General features: G+C 38.6%; 1 protein-coding gene across 1 annotated transcript in view; it reads right to left on the bottom strand.

Annotated features, from left to right (window-relative positions):
- Positions 1-22,649, bottom strand: part of LOC116834330 (isoaspartyl peptidase/L-asparaginase-like) — a 225,575-nt gene that overhangs the window by 169,192 nt on the left and 33,734 nt on the right. The window contains exon 2 of the mRNA XM_032796331.1: positions 14,873-15,015. Within this exon, the coding sequence (XP_032652222.1) occupies positions 14,873-15,015 (143 nt within the window). The remainder of the gene's footprint in view (positions 1-14,872; positions 15,016-22,649) is intronic.

Genomic DNA, 22,649 nt, shown 5'->3' with positions numbered 1-22,649 from the left:
GCACATTCAAAAAATAGGAGGCACTTTGAAATTTTGGCCTTAATACTATCACTTGTACTCTAAGATTAAATGTACATAGAACACTATTTAAACAAAATGCAGAGCCTCTTGACCGTAAGGTAGAATGAACAAAACCCAATATCCCACATCAAATACATTGTTCAAATGGCAGATAGTATTATCTAAATAGGACCAAAACCTGTTCATTCTAGAAAATGATTCCAAATACTGTCTTCTTTCTTTGTTGGAAGACTCTGATAGATCCTACTATCTGCTATCCCTAACAGTGTCCGCTCAAGAGGTTTAGAATGGACATCTGTTTTGACAGACTGAACTCTGCCTCTATGCAGCTTGTAATAAATGCATATGAACCTACACTAATGTAGAAAATATAAGATAATATGTTTTGTATTAAAGGCTGCTACAGTTGTCTTACAAAGTAAGGAATATATTTTTACTGAATTCAGTGGGGCTTAAGTAAAGACTATAAAAGGGAACAGAAAGTTATTCAGGGTTCATATTCAACATTATTGGGAAGTTTGTTAGCTATGGCTCATTAATGTCAGCTACCTGAGGAGAATTACAGGGACATTGTCAAGGTTGGCCCTCATCCCTTTCCAAATGATATTTTATGTTTTAAAATGCCCTCTACTAAAACAGAACATTTCTTTTTAGGATTAGGCTGTCAAAACAGGGGTTGGTTGAGCCATTTATAGTTGATTCTAGTCATTTTTTGAAGCATATAGTTAGTATATAGATGTGACTTAATGCCTATGGAATAATGCTTGGTCATTGCTTATTAAACAATACTATACATTATTGTAACCCAAGCTAGGATGGACTTTTAAGAGACAGTATTGAGATAGTGCTGAAGGACTAATATGTTTGAACTACGATAAAGTTGTGCCATCTAGTAGTAAAAACTTTTGACAATTGCAGTAGGTTGTATTTATACTTTTTCTTCTCAAAGTTTTTGAAATCAAAAGCAGAGATCCTTTATTGATCTTAATGCCCCAAAGAACAGAATCCAAATATGTGTTTGTGAAATATCCCACATAGATGACTTAGTGAATAATATTACATCTTTTTACCAAGCGGTTAGTCAAGTTCATGGCCCTGTGCGTTGTTCCATTAGGAGGAGAAATTGCTGATGGAGTCTGGTATCTTTGATACAATCTTATTTATTTCAAAGACTGTACAAAGCCTTGTTTCGCTGAACACAGGAGGAATCAAATAACAGGAGACAGCTTCTTTGCTCACAGACTTAAGCCTCTTTCAGCCAACACTCTGCCCAAAAGCACTCTAATTAGCTTTTTCTCAGGACCACACTACCAGTGTTTCTTTGGTTTAGGATGGTGATTCCGTTCTGTCTTCTCTGTTGGCTTCTCTCACAAACAAATACAGTTCTATAGTTTGCTCCATCAGTCCCTAGGGAAATCCCTTGGGTCACACAATTCAGCTTCTACTCAAGCCTTTCTATGTCCCTGCATTTTGGATAGTACTCCTATGGTTTCAGCTACATGGTTACACAAAAGAACGTAATGGCTTTTTTACATTTACTCTTAATGAAAGGGATTGTTACACCCATCAACTTCAATGAGGTTTGGTCCAACCCATAACAACTCTCTAAAGTTTTCATGTTTACAGGACAGATCGTTTCAATGTAATATTAACTAAACTCAGTGGTCAAATCAGGCATCCAAGTACTATAAATAATTGAATGGTGGCTCAAATTTTAAGTGCAAAATTTCACCTCTTTGGGCATGTCTGCACAACATTTTGGATTAGAACCCAAAGGAGCTTTGCCAGAAGGGGATGGATCACTTGATGATAACCTGTTCTGTTCATTTCCTCTGGAGCATCTGGTATTGGCCACTGAAAGAAGACAGGATACTGGGCTAGATGGACCTTTGGTCTGACCGAGTATGGCTGTTCTTATGAGCCTCCAGGCCTGCATTGACAGTCTCATGCTAGTGGAGCTCACACAAGCACTCTAAAAATAGCTGTATAGACAGCGCTTTCAAGTTGCAGCTCAGGCTGGAGCTCAGACCCTGAAGGGGTAGGCATCAGAGCCTCAGTTCCAGCCTAGGCTTCAGCATCAAAGCACTGTCTATGCAGCTATTTTTAGGGCACTAGTGGGAGTCCCACTAACCCACATCTGTGGACCTGGGCTGGGAAGCTCGCTCCTGCAACTCCAAAATGCTGTGCAGGCAGATCCTTTGAAGGAAAGATGTGCATTGCAAAGGAATTACATTAGATCTCTGTGCATTGAAAAGTTTGTGGAGATTACAGCATTGATTTTTCTGTGTGTGTATTTGAATCTGGCTACAGAGGGGTTTTTACATATTTATCTTCTAGGTCAAATATATGAAACTTCCATCTATGAATATACATGTGCTTACTCTGTTTTTGGGACTGATGTACTTCAGTCTCACTGTCCAATCCTAAACTGTCTATCATTATTACAATGAGGAAGGACTGCTGGATCTGGCATATATGGATGAGTATGCTCCTCCATTCATTAATTAATGGACCTAGAGTCCTCCATGGAATGCCACACATTCAATATTATGACCACAAGTGTTGTATTTTGCATTTGGATCTCTAATTTAACTGACAGATACAGTATATAAAACTGCATGCAGACAGACTTTTCTCAATTGGCTACACATCGGAAAAGACTCCCAAGTGTCCAAAATAAATTATAGCCAATAAATTGGCTCCTGGTATGCTTCTTTCAGATAGCAGAAAAAAGAGCATGTGCAGTTCATAAATACAGTCTGTTGAGCCAAACAAAGGCAGGGACCTGTAATTTCAATATTCTGTAATGGATTGTGGATATTAACATCCCTATAGAAGTATTTAATTAAAAGGAAATTGCGTTGCATTTTATTGGAGATAGGCCAGACCTGGAACAGAGGTTCCATGCCCACCCTTTCTATTCCCATGACAAACTCTACAACCCAGCTCCATCTCCGCTTTTTGTGGACCTGCCACCCTAGAGAGGAGAGATACAAATCTAGAGATCTGTGCTACTTGGACAATAGCAGATTAGCAGTTCTGCCTGCAAGGTCTAGCATGTCCCTCAAACAAATAACTTCTTCAAAATATTGGATATCCATAGTGTGGAACTGAAGTTAGAATTGAGGTTTAAGACCAGCTGCTAAAGTACAGTGTTTGTGCTACCCATGCTCACAGGTCTTGTCTACAAAATCAGTTGAACAATTATTTCACCAGAAAGTAGTTTTTTCTCTCTTTTTTTCTCTCCCTAATTTGCTATTTTTAGGACCACAAGCAAGGAGATCTGAAGATGGAGAGTTCATGCTGATATAGTCTTCAGCTAAAATTTTAATTCTCACTGCAGTTATTACAAGATTGTTTTCAAAAGTGAATTTATCTGGAAGATTCCAGGCTTTCCACTAGATAGTTCTGGAGAGTCAGGAGTGGAGAAAGAAATTTTTGTCCCCACCAGACCCATTTACCTTCTGCAAATTGAGCTCTATGTCATGCCCAGAGTATGCGCCATTTGTATATCTGGAAACCTGTACTAACCCCTTTGACAGTGGAACTGCACAGGTTTCACTGCCAGGGGAGGCTCCACAGAAAGGGAGACAGGGGCAAAATTTGTCCTTTAATACACATTAATATTTTATGCAAGGATTTCTTCTTAAAGTTCAACTCAGGCAAATGATGGGCCATGTTTGTGTAGTCAGCTAGGTATAGACACGATCGCTCATGCTTTGAATATTAAGCTGCTCAGAGATGTTATCTCAGATCTTAAAAAGCTGTAACATTTGAGTGAATAAACTTCTTTTTCATTCTGATGTCAGACTTGTACACTAGAATGCAGATTTTATCAAAACAATCTTTCATGTTTGCAATTGTCTTTAAATTCTCAGCACTGTAACCTTCCATGTTATGTTACCCATTTACTTCTGGTCCGGATTTCTCATGGAGTCATGATCAGTACTTCAATGAGAACTTGATATGATCACCACAGATAGGGCCTGTCATGTAGCCAGAGAAAGCCAGCAGTATGAAAAGGCACTGTGGGTATTGTAAATGAGAGGCTCTTCTTAACAACCAGTTCAGTGCAGAAGCCAGAGGGAGGGATGAGTGGGAGGGCCACAATATGCCAAAGCCTGTGTTCCACAGATGTGCTGATTTTTTATTTTTAGCTATCTGAGTTAGAGTGAAGCTTCACGACTGCAGATGGACAAAGGCTGGGGAGATTTCACAGCTCAGCAGTAGGAGAGCTGAATTCTTAATAAATGAAAGCTTTTTTTTCTTTTTTTTCCCCTCCACTGGTTCAGTTTTAGTACTTAAAGAAAGAGAGAAAAGGCAGAATTAAACAATAAAGTTACTAAATAGGTACAAAAGAGAGCTGGAGTCTTATTGTATAATGTGGCAATTAAATCTGTCTCTGCTGTTTTGAGAGGAAGAAGCATACCTATGCAGATTGCCAGTACCCTCTTGAGTAATACCCTGTGCAAAATCCAAATGCTTATCTTCAGATCAGTTATAGTACATATAAAGAACATTTCCCAGTGTCCATATATAATTTGCAAGCTAAAAATTATATTTCAACATCTCACTATGTAAAAACATGTTATTTTTTAACTGCATTCGAGAACAGAAACCAGAGTGTGTGTCATATTTAAAGAGAAAAGATCTAAAATAAAAAAAGTCAGATGCTGCATGAAAAGCACTTGAAGATAATTCACGTCCATTTCTGTCTAATCTTCCTGGTTCTCTTTTCAGGAAGTTAAGCTGGAGCACTCAATATTATAGTGGCAATTTGTGAAATTTATTTGGGAAATTATTCTTTTGCTCTTCATGCAAATTAAATAAACCTGCTATGTTTTTGTTCAAAAGCTAAATAAAAAATCCCATGAAAAATTTTTTAATTATAAAGTTGAAATAAGAAAACAAAAATCTCTCTCTTCAGTGCAGTTTGTACTTTTTAATTATGTTTCAGAAAATGTAAAATAAGGTTCTTAGTCTTTGATGTCAGTACTGTTGTGCAATAAGACCAATTCTTTCAAAATAATGTTTTCTAAGACTTGATGACATGTTTTTAGAAAATAATATTTTAATGGTGATTTGCCATTTTGTCAAGGGAAAAATGCTTTCTAAATCTGGACTATTACTAGGACAATGAAACTTTAAATATTAAAGTGATTATTAATACTATTTTTCTTCATCAGGACAGGCTAGCTTCAGATTACTATTACAGAGCATAGGGGAATGAAGTCTGATAGGGTAATTGATCAGAAGCTGATGAATTTTTAATCTAAATCAGTCAAGCTTATCTGTCAGGCCACTGATAAGCCAAGGTCTTTCACTGTAGGTTTCACAGGTGCCTCTAGAATACATCCTTATTTCAGTGTTCGGATTTAAAGCGTCCAAGCTGAATACAGCACTACATGCTTTGAAGTAGTCTAGCTTTTCCTTTAGTTCCCTACACAGCAGATATGCTGCAAAATTATCTACGTTAATTTCTTCGTAATTGCTTGACAATTAGATTTTTAAGCTTCAGCACTTCATGAACAACCAAACAGAACATTTTGTATTAAAGCTGAATGCCACATTGTCAAATAAAGGAAAGAAAAGCCTCTTACAATCAGGAGTACCGCCAGCTTTTTTGCCACCCTAGGCGGCAGAAAGTCCTGCCTCCGAAATGCTGCCCCCAAAAGAGGCGGCGGAAGGTCCCGTCTCTGAAATACCACCACCGACCAGGGCGGCCAAAGACCTGGCTGCCGTGGTTGCCACCCCCACAAATGTTAGTGTTCTAGGCAACCGCTTAGGTTGCCTAATGGGTTGCGCCGGCCCTGCTTACCATTTATGAAATATTACTCTGTGTTAATATGTTTGGGAGAGAAAGTGCACACATTTCTTTAAATAAAACCAAACAACTGGTAAAAGGCCATTCACAAAAATTATATTTAAAAAAAAACAGGTTAGATCCTCACTTGGTATAAATTTGCATATTCCATACACTGACTTCAAAAAAATACCAGTTCATACAAGTCAAGGATCTCACCCCCTCTGTGTTTATTTGAAAGTTTAAATTAATATTTTCCTCAGAGTAAATGCCTTATTGTTGATATTTTATGCAATATAGATTGGATCTGTACTGCTCTTCAGCATGTTAAAGCGTAGATCAACCTTGCTACATTAAAAAATCTATTTTTCTATATTTAAACAATAACAAAATTTAAATAAATTTCAGTTATGAGTAATATATCTCACTTGCCCTTTACATGGCTTACAAATAACTACTCTTATTGCTAGAATTCCTTTAGGAGAATACAGAGTTCCATAATATTATGGCAAACAACAGGCTTTTAATATATTTCCATTTTCTAATTACTCACACAATGATTACTAACTAAATTTCTTTCCCTACTTCCTGAATGGCCCAATAGAGGACCACCTATATTAAAAGAGAGGGATGTATATTGAGCCAAAGTTTCCAGAAACTATCTTCTACTTCACCCGCCCTCTAGTGTCTTTTTTCTCATTCTTTGGGGTTATATCTCTTTTTACAAAGAAACCAGACTTGAACCCAGAGATATTAAAATGTTCCCCTTGTGACGGGTTTCCCCTCCTTTGAGGTGCCACCTGGAACTGGGGTACTACTGAGCCCACCTGACCACCAGCCTGAGCTCCCTCTCACCCTGTAATTCTGTAACAAGCTGCATAGGCTCACACTTTCATCAGCACACAGGTACACACCCAGCTACAGAAACACACAGACACTGAAATCAGCTCTGCACAGGAAGGCTCAGCTAAGGAATTGCCCAGTTCTCAAGTGCACACCCCACTCTAAAGGGTAAACCCAAAATCACACCGTCTTGCACTGCACAGAGTACTGCATAGCATAAGCTCATTAAATTCACCCCCTCCCTTAATGTGGAGAGGTATATACACAGCTTTCTGTCCCAAATTGTGATTTCCACACACATTGGTTTTAGACAAAACAAAAACAAGTTTATTAATTACAAAAGATAGATTTTAAGTGATAAGGGAAAGCAAACAGATCAAAGCAGATTACCAAGCAAATAAAACAAAAATGCAAACTAAGTTTAATATCCCAAATAAATTGGAAATGTGTAGCAAATTCTCATCCTAAATGTTGTTTTAGGTAGATTGGAGAGATTCTTGAAGGCAAGCTACACTTGCTTGCAGCTTAAAACTCCAGTTATTCCTTTCACAGACTAAACAACCTTCTACCCTGGGTTCAGCCTTTCCCCCCTAGTTCAGTCTTTTTGTTTCTCAGGTGTTTCCAGCAGTCTCCTTTCTTGGGCAGAAAGTCAGTGAAGAACGAACCATGACGATGTCATTCCCCTGCCTTAAATAGTTTTTGAATATGGCAGGAATCCTTTGTCTTCCAGTTTGAGTCCCACACCTGGTCAGTGGAAAAACACTGGTATGATAATGGAATCCAGTAACAGGTGACTTGGTCACATGTCCCTGTAGGGTCAGAGCAGCCATAACTCAGAGGCTGTTTGCAGCATCCCCAGGAAGGCTCCCCGGTGGGAGATTAGCATCTTCAAAGAACTATTGTTCTCCCTAATGGCCCTTACCAACCAGCCATCTAGACTGATTGCATTCTGTCTAGTGCGTGTTCCCCAAGTGTAAAGACATTTTTAATAGATGCATATAAAATATTCTTAACTTCAGACACCAAAATGACACTGTCATACAAATAAGAATCATATTCAGTAAATCATGACCTTTCCAATGATATCTCACATGCCTTAACTGGAATAAATACATCATAGTTATGCCATAATCCTAACAATATCCCTATGAAGAATACGGGGGTGTCATGTCACACTCCTGTAGCCATCATATCTGTAGGTTTTCATTAAACCCTGAACCCTCTATGTTTTAATTAAAAAACAAACAAACAAACAAACAAAAAACATACAGGTTTCAATTGTGGCTTTGCAACCCACCCAAGGGTAAGGATACTGAAACGCCAACTTACAATCTCTCTCTGTTTTCCTTCTGCTGCTCCCAGCTGTAAGTAAACTGCACCTGGTCAACACCCAGCACAGTGTACTTTCCCCAGCATGCTAATGCAGCTACAGTGGCTGGTGTACTGTCAAGGGGGATCCAAGCTCTACCCAGTCCCCATTCTCTTCTGTCCACCTGCACAAAGAGGAGTACATAGAGGCTCCCAGAGCCTGATTCCCCTTCCACACTGATAACTAGTATGTAGGTAGCCATCTCCAGCTGGACCACAATTTGGTCTATAGCTAGGATTTCTATATTAGGCACAGAGAAAGACTGCATTTGAGCTAATACTCTTGGAATTTATGACCTAAGTCTTTGATACTTCTTAAAAAGTTCTTAAAATTGTTGGTACATAAAGGATGGCTGTCAGGGAACATGAAGAGTTAATTTAGGTTTGCTAGTCCCAATACCAGCCAAGCTTCTGCTGAGATGAATGCCCAAGAAGAAGAGAAGGATGAAGTATGAAGGAATTAATACTGTCAGACGGATGAAATTCAATTAACTGCGCTCTCTTTCCCATCTTCTATTTATCTCCTCCTTTAGTTTAACTCCAGAATGAGCTGCTGTAATGGTTGATGATAAATAGTTTGAATGATCCAGGGCTGTTCTAGCAAAATTGTGATAGGGTTTCATATATATTAGGGTTTTTTTAAGTCTCCCTTAGTGAGTGATGTTTTAACATCAAAAGAATAGATTCGTAGATTCCAAGGCCAGAAGACTCCACTGTCATCATTGTCTGACCTCCTATATAACACAGGCCATAGAAATTCCCCGAAATAATTCCTAGAGTTTAGAAGCAGCAGCAGATTATTTTACAGAAAGTTTGGTTTTGATCCTGCAAGATTCCCTGCACAGGTGCAGAAGTTTGCCTAAGCAGAATCCTACTGAATTCAATAGGGCTTTCTATTGCATGTGGGTCTACTCATATGGGACACAGCTTGCAGGATCAAGGTCCTTATCTAATTTATTTAGTAAAATATGTCCAATTAACATGGTAAAGAAGATAAATATGTTCTCATGGGGGACAATAGAAAATCCTGTTCAAAAGCTACAGGTCATGATGTCTAGCAGCAATAGCCTGATGCTGAGCATTTGAGGAGGAGGGATAAGGGGCCACCACAATTATTCAGAGAAGAAGAGATGCCAGCTGTGACAGTGGCTCTATCTTGCTTTTTATTTATTTGTTTTGGTCTCCCTGAAAGGCACTGGACTGTGCAGCACAGAGCTTGGTAGAGACAGAGACGAACCTGCACCTTAGTTTTTATAACCTGGTGTTCCTAAAATTAGGCCTGGAATGACCTCTGTACTGACAAGTTTGGGACATTCATTAGGGTGTATCCTCAAGGAAACTCATGAATCATTGTGTATAAAGGCCTGAAGCTGATTCAATTCTCCTGTTCAGATTACTCCTTTGACTTTTTTGGGGAAGTTGGGCCACAACAGGGAAGGAAACACAGATGACAAGGAAGCTTCACCAGCAAACTACCACTTGGATAGGCAGAAAGTTATTCTGCACTTCTCCTAGGTACCATACATTTTGACAAAATTATGTTTGTTCAGCCAGAAAGGAGATTCAGCCATGGGATGTGCAGGAAAGGGTACTATGGTTATAAAGCCCTGAAGATTGTGACGGAAAAGTGAGTTTTTCCACAAATTCAGGAAGCAAAACAGCCAGAAGGCAAGATGTTGAATCACATGAGCTTTCTTCTCATGGGTAGCATCTCACATCCTCACCACAGAGAAAGATAGTCCAAGTCATTTTGGTCATCAGCTTAACATGTTCTTGAACCCACAGAATTGTGAGATTTGAATGGGATGGTGTGGGGGTGGGTCTATAAAGATCTTCTTTGAGATTGGATCGCTCTTTTATAAATGTGTGGGGGCACTCTTTTAAACATATACTTACATTTATAATTAGTGTAATGATACATTGAAATGGGTTTCATTTGTCATTTATGAATGTAAAGATATTCTTAAAAGCTGATTTTTTATCTACTTGACTATAATAGCTCCAAACTAAAGTTTCATACCAAGTCCACCACCATTGCATCAGCACCTATAACACTGTAGCCCATATGTGATAAACCAATAATCTACACTTTAAAACAAAAGAATGGTTTATGGCTATTCTCCCATTTTTAAACCAATGAGAGACTTCTCTGAATAAGGATACAAATTGCAAGCTCTGGTTATCTATCATAAAGAGGCTGTGCTCTTGTTAGCTGTATATGTATCTCACAGGAAATTACTAAAATGTATGATTTTAAAGTCAGGTTTGAGTTACAGCAATGAAAAAACTGTAAGCCCCTGGTAGGAGTTACATTCAGGTAGAAAAATAACAAAAACTCAAATAATTTGGTCCTGTTTCTAATCATATACCCATAAACTATCAGTGTCTGGTCCATTTTTTTATATTTTTCCTTTCATCTCTAATTTCCTCTTTATTGATAAACACAATATTTAGCTACCAACAATGTAGCACAATTTGTTATACATTAATATATATAACAATCCAAAACCAGCTCTCAGTTCTGCCAGCTGCCCCAGCATGGCTGGATCCCCCTGCTCCCACAAAGTTCCAGGGTGAAATTTTGTCAAAATTGTCATTGACTTCCATGGAGCCAAGACAAATATCCTCAGTGTTTTCTGTGCAGAGCAACTTGAGTCCTTCCATAGCTGGTGCATCTTACTTAGAAATCAAACTGCTTGGCTAGGAAAAAATAGTTTCATATTTTGAAAACTAATAAAAAATGTAAAAAAATCAAAAAGCAGGGAAGTATTTCTATTCTTTTGATCATCTATTACTAAAGAGTCTGATGTGTTTTCTTCAAACTTTAATTTACAAAAATAAGCATTTTTCTTCTGATCTGTTCTATAGAAGATTATGACTAGAATGTATCTTTTTGTAGACTATGGAAACAGAAGTATTTAAAGAAATTGCTGGAAGCCCTTTAACTATAGAGATGCAAGTTGTGCTGGTGTAATTAAAATTATGTTTTTTTTCCTGTAAGCTACTTTTATGGCAAGCTGAATTAAAAATAAAAATAAAATCTTTAAGGATCATTTTTTACTTGCACTTGAATTATAACAATGTACTTTCAAAACTTAGAAATAGAACAGCTACCAGAACACTCATTTTATTTAAGCAGTGATACTAGTTCCATTTGGTTCTAGTAACAATCTTTCTCTGTTTACTTTACAATTATTTTGTCTGTAAGTGTATGAACAATATTTTTTCTTAAATACCATCTCTAACTATCTCATTTAAGAAGAAAGTTAAAGAAGATTGTCTATCAATTCATTTCATGTGAATGCTTATATCTGATGTATGAACTATGACACTAGCTTATGAAGTCACTGAAAGCACCGAAACTGTTATCCGAAGTGCTTTCTTTGTACAGTAATACTGTACCAGTAATACTGAGTAATTAGTACAGCAATAAACAACTTTAATTATAATTATAAAAATTGTCTAGGGAAATATTTCTTGGAGGGTTGGGGTGAGGCTACAGCACATGATATTTTGAAGCAAGTTTTTGTTTAGGTGGATCCCTTTTACATTAGCCACCTAATTGTTATGTATTTTTCTATAGATAAATTATTATAAACAGATTATATGAATCATTTCTCTTCCATTTTGCCATTTTTGTTTCTAAATGTTGACCTATTCCCCTCACAGAGTAATAAAAATAATCTTCATATTATCTCATTCTTTGGATTTCTCAAAATCTACATGTATATATTTTCCAAGAACCCAATACAGTAATTTACATAAAAAATACAATACCTAATGTGAAATAAAAAAATATTAATTCTAACAACTCAATATACTACGGAATGAAACCTCTGAGAACATACAGGATTATTATCTTATGGTAGTAATGGATTTATTGAGTTCAGTATCAATTATATGTGAATGGCTTGAGTATACTAGGGCATATTTTTATGCAGCTGAGTATTATGGGTGAGACTGGTTGCTCAAAGTGTTCCAGGGTCAGCTCTTCATTTTGTGTTGGCCAGTTTCTGGAATACACAATTCCTAGAGTTCACTTTTTTCAGCTTCTTTATGTGCTTCTTGAATGTCAGCATTCAGTCTGTGAACTCAAGGTACACCTGATGTTCATAGCAATCAACGATTACCATCCCATGATATCTGAAGTTTTCACATGGCTTGATAGTGTTTCAGGTGAATGGCACACACTTATGTCTATCTAGGAATAGCATTCAAGAACCATGTGAGATAATATTTTCCAAATACATTCAGGGAACCAATCAGAGTACACTTACAGAGTGTCCTCCAATCTTTCTGACTGGGTGGTGATGCAAAGGTGATCTGCATAAATGAATCTTCACACATCAGGTAATTCTGATGGGTCATTTTTGTAGACATTAAACAGCAAGTGTGATGACACTGAACCTTGAGGCAATCCATTCTCTTGAGTATGCCACTGACTTTTCTGAACATTCATCTCAGCAAAAGAAAATATTGATTCTCAAGCAGGGAGGAGATGACCTGGACCATTTTGCTTTTTCTCAGAATTCTTGTCAATTTCAGTAGACGTGCACAATGGTTCATGGTGTCATAAGCTGCTGGCAGATCATCAACAAAAACTGACCCTGTAATTTTGCAGGTTGAGAAACTCTCTTTGATGTTTTGAGATGGGTTGCAACTTAGCCTTAGCATGAATGTGATGGGCTTAAATAGACTTGGTCATCAGTCAGCTGCTCTTCCACTATTGGCTCTATTTTACACATGATCATCCGTGCATATAGCTTGTAGGTTGAGAAAAGGATATTGGGTGACAACTCTTTCCAGAGTTAGGGTCTCTATATGGTCTGATTAGTGCAATCACTTTGTCCTGCCTCCACATCCTGGGGTTCTGTGCTGTCTCCATGTAAGCATTAAAGATGTCAAACAGCCATTTCTGCACTCTTGTGACAAAATGCACTAATTATTCATTAGATACAGCATTGAGTCCAGTTGCTTTTCCATATTTTAGAGTTTCCATGGCTATTATAAGTGTCTCAGTATTGAGTTGTTCATTGTGCACTTTGCTATCTGAGGAGTGGGCAACATTCCTGCTTAACTTGTTCTTTTCCTGTTTTACTTTGTGGCTGGCTTACCATTTAGGGAGAGTTAGTGTGCAGCTTGTCTGTGAGAGACTGTGGCAATGAGTTTGGGGTTTCGTCCATCAGGGTTCAGCTTGCAAATGTTAGCCCAGGCTTTAGTTTGCTATTATAACACAGGTTTTCCATTCTCTCATCTAAGCATGTTCCTGAGTCCAATGGTTTCTTCATCAAACGGATCCAAGTCAAACAGTTTTGAATATTTTTTAGATTGTTTCTGATCTGTTCTGTTTTTTAGATATTTTTTTAGATTATAGTACAGCCCAGGTACAAATAATTTCCAGTGTCCCAGAAGGGTGTACTTTGGGGCAGTTTTCCACAACAGGGAGACAAATTCTCCATAACACTCATGTGCCAGAGTAATATTACCGATTACTCCAGTTTAATCCAGTTAATGGATTAATCCAATTGAGGGGTAAAGCCTTCCCAGTCAGCCTTTCTAAAGCTGAATAGCAGCAGATACTTTGTTTCTCTGGGCTGTACTATAGCCTCTAATGGCAATTGCATTGGTCTATGCTTTGACCTTGGAATTGCTGCCATGATCTCCTTTTTGAAGTTGCCTGTATTTTGATGAATAACAAAGGGTACGTGGGGATTGTACTCTTTGTTCCATCATATCCTTTGGAAGGTATATTTGTCATTGAAATCACAGAGCAAGATCAAGTTGTTTGTCACTGCCCATCTCAAATTTTCTTCCTTATTGTCATTGTTGGAGTTTTCCAGATGGTGGTGTGACTACTGAAGTCCCCTATGACAAGGCATGGTTTTTCTGACAGGAGAAAGTTGGCTGGCCATGCAAACGGTTCAGATGATGGCTTGTAAACAAACTACTGCGATTTGATCAAGTTCCATTGTACCACAGTGTTTTGCAGTAATGGTTTTCACCTGTCTTTTGTCTAGTACAAGTATTGTGCTGCCACAGATGTTGCTTTTTACGTTCACAGAAATATACATTCCAGGGATGTTTGGGACTGTTGTCTCTCTCTCTGTTTCTTGCAAGCATGATATATACTTTTATATCAGACAGAACATCAGCCTTCTCTACAAAGAATCCTTCCACATTGAAACTGATGACTTTAGGTGCCCTTTATGATGACATCTATGTCTATTTCTACTGTGTTCTCAGTGCATATTGTCAGATTTGGTGTCTCCCACTGTTAATTGCAATCAGAGAGTGACAGGGGTCATGATGCAGATAGATAGATAAATAAATAAATATTCCCTTAACTGTTGCACAACCTAGTCAACATCAGCTGGCTGATTTTTGCAGGTTTCACAGCAGGAGTGAGTCTCCAGGAGCAGTATAGACAAAAGCATTAGCTTACACAGGAAATACTAACAGACCAAAAAATAAAAATTGTCTATGCTTAAGGCCAAGTCTGATCCCATTGAGGTCAACAGAAAAACTTCCATTGACCTCCGTGGGACCAAGATTTGGCCTTTAATCAGCGTAAAATTCACTAAAAATTTAAATTATTAATGCTAAAATAACAATATAATTTTCAATTGAAACACCTTACATATTTCACTAATTTGTCATGGTGACAAATGCCTGACAACAGATGTGATTAGTTAGATTATTTGTTTAGCTTAACATTTTTCTCCCTGACTCTTTTACATTTTCTGGATCATTTTTAACAATTACACAATCTTATTTGTCCCCCTGTCAAGAAACATTAGAACTGAAACTGCACAGATGAAGAAAATAAAAGTTCTCTACCTTTTCCAAGACTGAACAAGCAAATGTCACTGGATTAGAAATATTCCTGATGCAGGAGACTGCGCCAGCAGCGAGAGTTTTACCATTCATGATGATTGCATCAAGTTCCACATAACCATCAGCATTCAGTACAGCACCATGACCTGCAGGAAACCATTCCATTTGTAAAAGGTCAAACATTCTTAGCCTTAAGCTTTTGAAATGAAGCAGAGAAAACAATTTCAGAGCTATTTACTACCCTGTTCTCTGACAGCTTTTGTCCTGGCTTCCTGTAAGAGATATTTGCTTTTATAGTCACAATCCTTTAAGTAAATATGATGCTTGTGGCTACAAAAAAGCATTTGATTGTTTTCTTTGAGTCATAAAGCTTTTATCTTGTTTCTAAAATCATAAAGCCTGCTAGGCATTGCATTTTTCCAGTGGTATTGACTGATGTCCCTTCTCAACATTTTAGGTAACCAGATGAGAGCATAGATGAACATAGAACAACTCTAGTAATGTAGGAAGATATTTATAATACATGAAATGTGTTTACTACTGAGGTAAACACGACCATTTTGGAAACAAAGCAAAACTGATTACTATTGTCAAGTTTCAACACTTTGCATTTCTAATATGCCTCTAAGTTATCTGCTTTTGGGGCATTTGAAAGAGTACTTTCAGAGCCCCATCAGAGCATTGTTTAAACATAGAACTACACACATAATCATTATCAAACAGGTTATTATGGCTGCGAAGAATTCTATCCAAACAGGAAAAAGAAAGATGCAAAACTGGTGTAAAAGCAAAATGAACAGTAAAATGGTGCCTTACTAAAATTCCCACAAAGATATTATTAGTAAATGAAAAAAAGTACTGTATAGTGAGGGAGAGATTATTATTTTCAATTGGGCCATAATCTTTAACATGTGTAGTGATTTGGTCAATTTAGGCAGCAGTGGGCATTTTTCCCATGTTGGAAAAACATGGCACAACTGTTTAGTCTTTGGTTATGGCAAGCCTGGTTTGGAATGTCAAGATTTTTTTATTATTATTATTAGAGAGAAAAGGTGAGCGAGTTAATATCTTTTACTGGACCAGCTTCTGTTGGTGACAGAGACAAGCTTTCAAGCTTACACAGAGCTCTTCTTAAGGTCTGGGAAACATACTCACTTTCCCAGTATGTTTGTGTCTCTCACTCCAGGGTTTTTGCCACCCCAAACGGCAGGAAAGAAAAAAAGCCGCAGTTGCGATCAGCAGCAGCTCCATCACGCCGCTTTCTTCTTTGGCGGCAATTGGGTGGTAGGTCCTCCCCTCCAAGAGGGACCAAGGGACCTGCTGCTGAATTGCTGCTGAAGAGCCCAACGTGCCGCTCCTTCCCCTTGGCCGCCCCAAGCACCTGCTTGCTCAGCTGGTGCCTGGAGCCGGTCCTGTCTCTCACTAACAGAGGTTGGTTTAACAAAAGATATTACTTCACCAACCTTATCTCTCTAATCACATGGGACTGACATGGCTACAACACCGCTGCATACACAATTTTTCTTTTTGTCAGAACTGAGGAGTACTGGCAGGATATGCTGGCAAAGCTTCCATGGAAGATATACACAATATACCATATGACTACACTATCAGTCACTTGCATAAGCACTCAGATTCACCACCAAAATTATTACAAATCTGAAACAACTTCTAGACTATCCAGCAACACTTTTCTTTCAAACATTTCTACTAATGTTTCTTATTGCTCTCTTTTGAAAGCATCCCTAAAGCACCATCAGGTTTATGACTCTATAAATCTGTGAAAAGGCTTACAGTGAAATAACGGTCATCTGCTTCTAAATTAAAATAGTATCATAACACTAGGGGCTGGTATCTATAAACTTGTAACTCCTATAAGTAAAACATTAAATGGAGAAACAAATCCTTCTCAGACTTGATGTATATGACATAGCTGGGCAGTTAAGCAAAGGACTTCAATGTAACAACAAGGGGAAAATAAAATCTAAAAGTTAAGGAAGAAGTACAAATGAAGCTGTTTATTTGTGTTATTGATATTCTATCTATGTTCATGATAGTCAAGCACTTTACAGACATTAAAATCAACATCTGTCTAGCAATTAGCACAAACATACTCACCTATCTTATTGATGGGATACCCTTGGGCTAAGGGCACAAATTAAGAAAAAAACAGCGTGAAAAAATCTTGACTTTTACCCTTAAAAATAACAATTGCCAAACTTGGATTTGGGCAGAATGCATGAGGGAGGAAATTCCAGTGCTCAAGTTGTTCCAATGAGAGTGCCTTAATCCCTGAGCTACGGGTCCCAATCCTACAGACAGAGAACATGAACTTCAGGATGGAATGCAACTTCCACAGTAGGAAGAAGTAAACTTTGAAGTCCTAATTCAGAAAACCATGCTCAGGCTAAGAAATGTTTTAAGAAACCAAATGGCACCACTCTTTGTGGGTGAAAACTGGGGAAGGAGCTTAAAATAGCCAGGTCCACAATACTCTATAAACTTCTAAATTGCTAACCCATCTTGAATAGAGCTGGTCAAGAATTTTCCAGCAGAACAGTTTTGTGTTGGGAAATGCTGATTTGCTGAATCAAAACTTTCTATCAATTAGATTCTGTAGAAAAACTTTTGATGGAAACCCATCAGGAAGGCTAGCCAATTTCCTGCCAGCCCTCCTAGCTGCCCAGCTCCTTGCCTAGCAGGCCTCTGGACCACCCCAGACTACCTGGGAAGTTGGCTTGCAGGCTGGACAGCTCCCCAACTGTCTGCCTGCAGATGGGTGGGTTGCCCAGCCCAGTCAGTGGTGGCTACCTACCTGGCCAGTTGCCTAAATGGTCAGAATTCCTGGGTTGCAGGCTTCCTAGCTGTCCTGCTTCCTTAGTAGTAAGTACTCAGCTAGCCAGCTCCCTGGGCTTCCTGGCTTCCCAGGCAGCAGGATCCCTGGGCTGCCCACTTAATGGGCAGGCAAGTTGCCAGATGGTGAGTTGACCAGGTAGCCAAGGAGCTGGCTGCTGAAACTGACTTTTTAAAACATGACATTCCAAATGTAAAATTTTTCACAGGATGAAAACTCTGGTCCCCACCCACTTCTAACGATGTGCTGATTGTTGCCTTGTGTCCCAAACTATAGTCTACATACAGCAGCCAGGATTCACAATGGTCTCCAAAAGCCATGTCAGAGTTGTGACTATTCCAGGTATTCTCACCTCTTCCACATTTTTTCCTACCATCTTCACTTTGGTAGATTTATTTTTATTGTTCAATAATGATCACATGGAATGGAAGAAACAGGGGATAGGGTGGTGGTCTCCAGTCAACTCAAGCCACTTTGGAAATGTTTACACTACACGGAAAATGTAGGTCTGTGGAACTAGGGCTCGTGGACTCATGTGTCCAAGCCCACACCTGAGTATCCATGCTGCATTGCAAATCTGGATTTACAGTTGCTGGATCCAGGTCTCACAGTTGTGCCAAAGCATTCATACTGCAGTACACTCACTTTCTGACTCAGGTCTGCAGCTAGATTTGTGTCTATACTGCAAAATTATAAGACTTGCATTCAAGTCACAGAGCGACTTGGGGATCCGACCTACCCCCCAAGCAGATCCTAAGACCAAATCATAGTCATGTGTGTGTGGCTAGAAGGGGGATTTGAGATCAAACCTGAGTAAGACCCTGGGCTTAGTATGCAGTGTAGACATACCCTTTGAGCCACAGAGCCAGTGCAAAGTGGACATACTCTGCCCGAAGGTTACCAGCAATGAATTCTCCCTGCATAGATGAATTCTCCACTGGTATAAAGCTTGTGGAGGTAGAACAGCTGCCTCTTGTATCAGCCCTTCAGTTGCTGTAACTATTGCTAAGGCTATGTGGTGCAGATTTGTGGAGATACACTCTTCCCCCTCCCAAGATCTGAGCAGAGCTCTGCACTTAGGATGAATTCAGTCTCATGGGAAGCTAGGGAACAGAGCTGGTGGAGAACCACAAAGAGAAGAAGATGAACAAGAGTTGAAAGGTTGCTAGAAAAAGGAATAGAATGACTTCATTTTGTTTTCATTTGTGGGATTTTTTTTAACCTTTTCCTTGTCCCTCCAATGGTGACTGGAAATGCAATTTTCTTCTGATTACCCAGAATATCTAGAAATTTTTATGGTTGCAAATGGAAACTTTTACAGTGGGGACCAAATTATTGCATTAAAAGGTGCAAGAGGTTTGGAAGAAATGTAGTAACAGGTTTTGCAGTTTACTGATAGAAAAGGAATTTAGCAAATTGATTGTACAGAGACTGATGTTGCACAGCATGTGCTTTAGATGTGTATGTGTTTTTATCATGTTTGCGGATGTCTCAAGAGTAGTAAGATTCCCCACTAGTTTTTTTTATCTCCACAGTTCCCTCTTTGTATGATCTTGGAAAAAATGATGTTCTTGTATATCTAAAAACCTCTTCTAAACCAACTTCTTTGATTGCTTCCTCCCTTTCCAACATACTGAAATTGTTCTTCTATGCATAGTTAATTACCTTTTTGGCTTTTCTAACTAGGACTCCTTCTTATCATCCATCCTGACCTTGGTGGGACCTTACTTTTAAAACTGTTAAGCATGACATTCCCAGGCTGGCATGTTTGTTGAACTTCTCAGGCATTTAGCTGTTCTGGTTTCATTCTACCTCTCCAACTACCGTTGGTTCTTGGTGGTGGTGGTGGTGGTGATATTGAATACTCCTCTTTCATGTGACATTTCCACAATAGTGCCTTCAAGTGCTTATTCTTTGGCCAATTCTTCTTTTCTACCCCTATGATTGCCTGTAACCACATTAACTTTAAATTCAGCCTTGAGTGTAAGTTCAATGCTGATGATGCCCAAATCTCCATTTCCTTCACTGTTTTGGTCTTTTCGTCACTTTCTGACCGCCTTATTTTCTTTCTGTACAGGTCTTCACCATCTGATGTAGTCCTCCAAACAATATGCGTGCAGACGAGATTAGGCGTAAGGAAACAGAAAGTCAGACCAAAATGCAGTCTCAAGCTTTCTCCATCTCTTTAAGACTGTTTGACCATACCTCAGCTTGTGAGACAGATCTTGCATCCTGATTTCTCAGAATGGGGTTGTAAATGATATTAAATATTAGTTTTCTTTCTAATAAGCTTTCCAAAACCAGAAAAATCTTAATTTTTTAGTAATGGAGCTTTTATTTCATATTTTCTATGGTGTATTATTTGTTAAATGCTATTCATGCTGATTGCATGAAATCTAAGGATGTAGCCTTTCATACTTTCTTCTTTAGATATCATTCATTGCACATTGTGTGTGTGTGTAGGGGAACAATGCTGATAATTTCAGAAGAACCCAAATCATTAACCATCAAGATGTATGTGCCTAACAGACAATAAAATGGCATGATTGCTCTACTTTGTGTTTCTCCTCTTCCCCCAATCTTATCTGCTAAGACATTGTAGTGTTACCTCAGTCCAGCATGGTATGTTCTTTTGGCCTGTGGCCATGTCTTTACTTGTCCAGCAGGCATCTAGAAGATTTCTGGCCACTTGAAAAGACAAAAAACCTTTGACAAAGACCCTCATCAAAGGCTCTTGTGCAAAGTAAGCTGCCACGGGATAAGAGGGAAGGTGCTCTCATAGATTGGTAACTGGTTAATAGACAGGAAACAAAGGGTAGGTATAAATGGTCAGTTTTCAGAATGGAGAGTTAAATAGTGGTGTTCCCCAAGGGTCTGAACTAGGACAAGTGCTGTTCAACACATTCATAAAAGTGATCTAGAAAAAGGGGTAAACAGTGAGGTGGCAAAATTTGCAGATGATACAAAATTACCAAAGATAGTTAAAACACAGGCAGACTGCGAAGAGCTACAAAAGGATCACACAAAACTGGGTGACTGGGCAACAAAATGGCAGATGAATGTTAATGTTGATAAATGCAAAGTAATGCACATTGGAAAGCATAATCCCAATTATACATATAAAATGATGGGGTCTAGATTAGCTGTTACCACTCAAGAAAGATCTTGGAGTCATTGTGGATAGTTTTCTGAAAACATCCACTCAACGTGCAGTGGCAGCCAAAAAAGTGAACAGAATGCTGGGAATAATTAAGAAAGGGATAGATAACAGGACAGAAAATATCATCTTGCCTCTCTATAATTCCATGGTGCGCCCACATCTTGAATATTGTGCGCAGATGTGGTCGCCCCGTCTCAAAAAAGACACTGAAATTGGAAAAGTTCAGAAAAGGGCAACAAAAATGATTAGGGGTATGGAACAGCTTCTGTATGAAGAAGAGAGATTAATAAGACTGGGACTTTTCAGCTTGGAAAAGAGATGGATAAGGGGAGATATAATTGAGTTCTATAAAATCATGACTGGTGTAGAGAAAGTAGATAAGGAAGTGTTGTTCACTACTTCTCATAACATAAGACTAGGGGTCACCAAACAAAATTAATAGACAGCAGCTTTAAAACAAATACAAGGAAGTATTTCTTCACACAATGCACAATCAACCTGTGGAACTCCTTACCAGAAGATGTTGTGAAGGCCAAGACCATAACAGGGTTCAAAAAAGAACTTGCCGAGTTGCGCCCCCCCCCCCCCCGTCTTAACCCAGCTTTTAGGTACACTCTTGCTATCCACAGCCTCAAAAATTAAGTCAGTAATTTTCTACATTGCATAATTTCACTTTAATCAACATATTGCTTGATATACTTTGTATTTACATTAGAGACATTTGTGGTATATTCATTGTATCTAAGGCCACCAACCATTAAATACAGTCTATCCAAGATTGTAACCATTTTATATAGAAGCTAGCATCTTATTTTTTCCATTTCTTTTTGTACATTTGGCAATTTCACACTGTATCTAAGAGTTCCTATAATAAAGTTGAGTTGCTTATTGACTGTCAAACTGTATCCCATTAGCTGCCTGAACCCCAACTTACTGTACCCCACTGAGAAACTCGCCCAACACTGTTCAAGAAGAACCGCCCCCGCATCATCATAGTCTATTGTAAACACCCTATAACCCCCATCCCTTCGGATTTAAATTGGTTTAATAAATCACCAACGCTTCAGCTACCTTTTCCTTTAATAAAGAAATTGGCACCCCACACTGTGTGCGTAATTGCTCCCACAAGATCCCATATACCTGCTGGCAGGCGACAGGGAGGAAGATTTTGTTTTTTTATCTTGTCTGGAAAGACAGGAAGTTAAAGAAGATACTTGGGAAATGGAATTTTATATTCCCATATTTTGAAATAGAGCAGAGAGAATATGACACTTTGTTTGTTTATTTTAATTGAAATTCAGGAGTGGGAACACAGAGAACAACCACAGATATGTCTCTATCAAGTCTAAGATATAAGTGTCTATAGACACTTGCCATCATGGTCAAGGCACTGGAAAATTTCTTTTCTTGTCCAGCCTCACCAGCTGTGTCTTGAAATAAAATAGTTTTCTTATGTCTGACTGTGGTTCAAATATCTGCTGTCTTCCCAGATGACTATTATTATTTACATAAGAATGGCCCTAAACTCGGGTCAGATCAAAGGTCCATCTATCCATATTCTGCTTGCCAACCGTGGCCAGTACCAGGTGCCCAAGAGGGAACGAACAGAAAGTAATACATCAAGGTGTATCTCGTCCCCTTCACCCACCTTCCCCCAGCCCTTTTTTTTCCCCTGGCAAAAGAGAGGCTAGGGACACCAATTTCCTGCCCATTCCGGAATAATAGCCGTTATGAACCTATCCTCGCATGAAATTTTATCTAGTTCA

The sequence above is a fragment of the Chelonoidis abingdonii genome, chromosome 3 (assembly GCF_003597395.2).
Source record: "Chelonoidis abingdonii isolate Lonesome George chromosome 3, CheloAbing_2.0, whole genome shotgun sequence".
In the NCBI taxonomy this organism is placed as follows: Eukaryota; Metazoa; Chordata; order Testudines; family Testudinidae; genus Chelonoidis; species Chelonoidis abingdonii.
The sequence above is the reverse complement of the archived record's forward strand: the minus strand, read 5'-3'. Positions and strand labels throughout refer to the sequence as shown.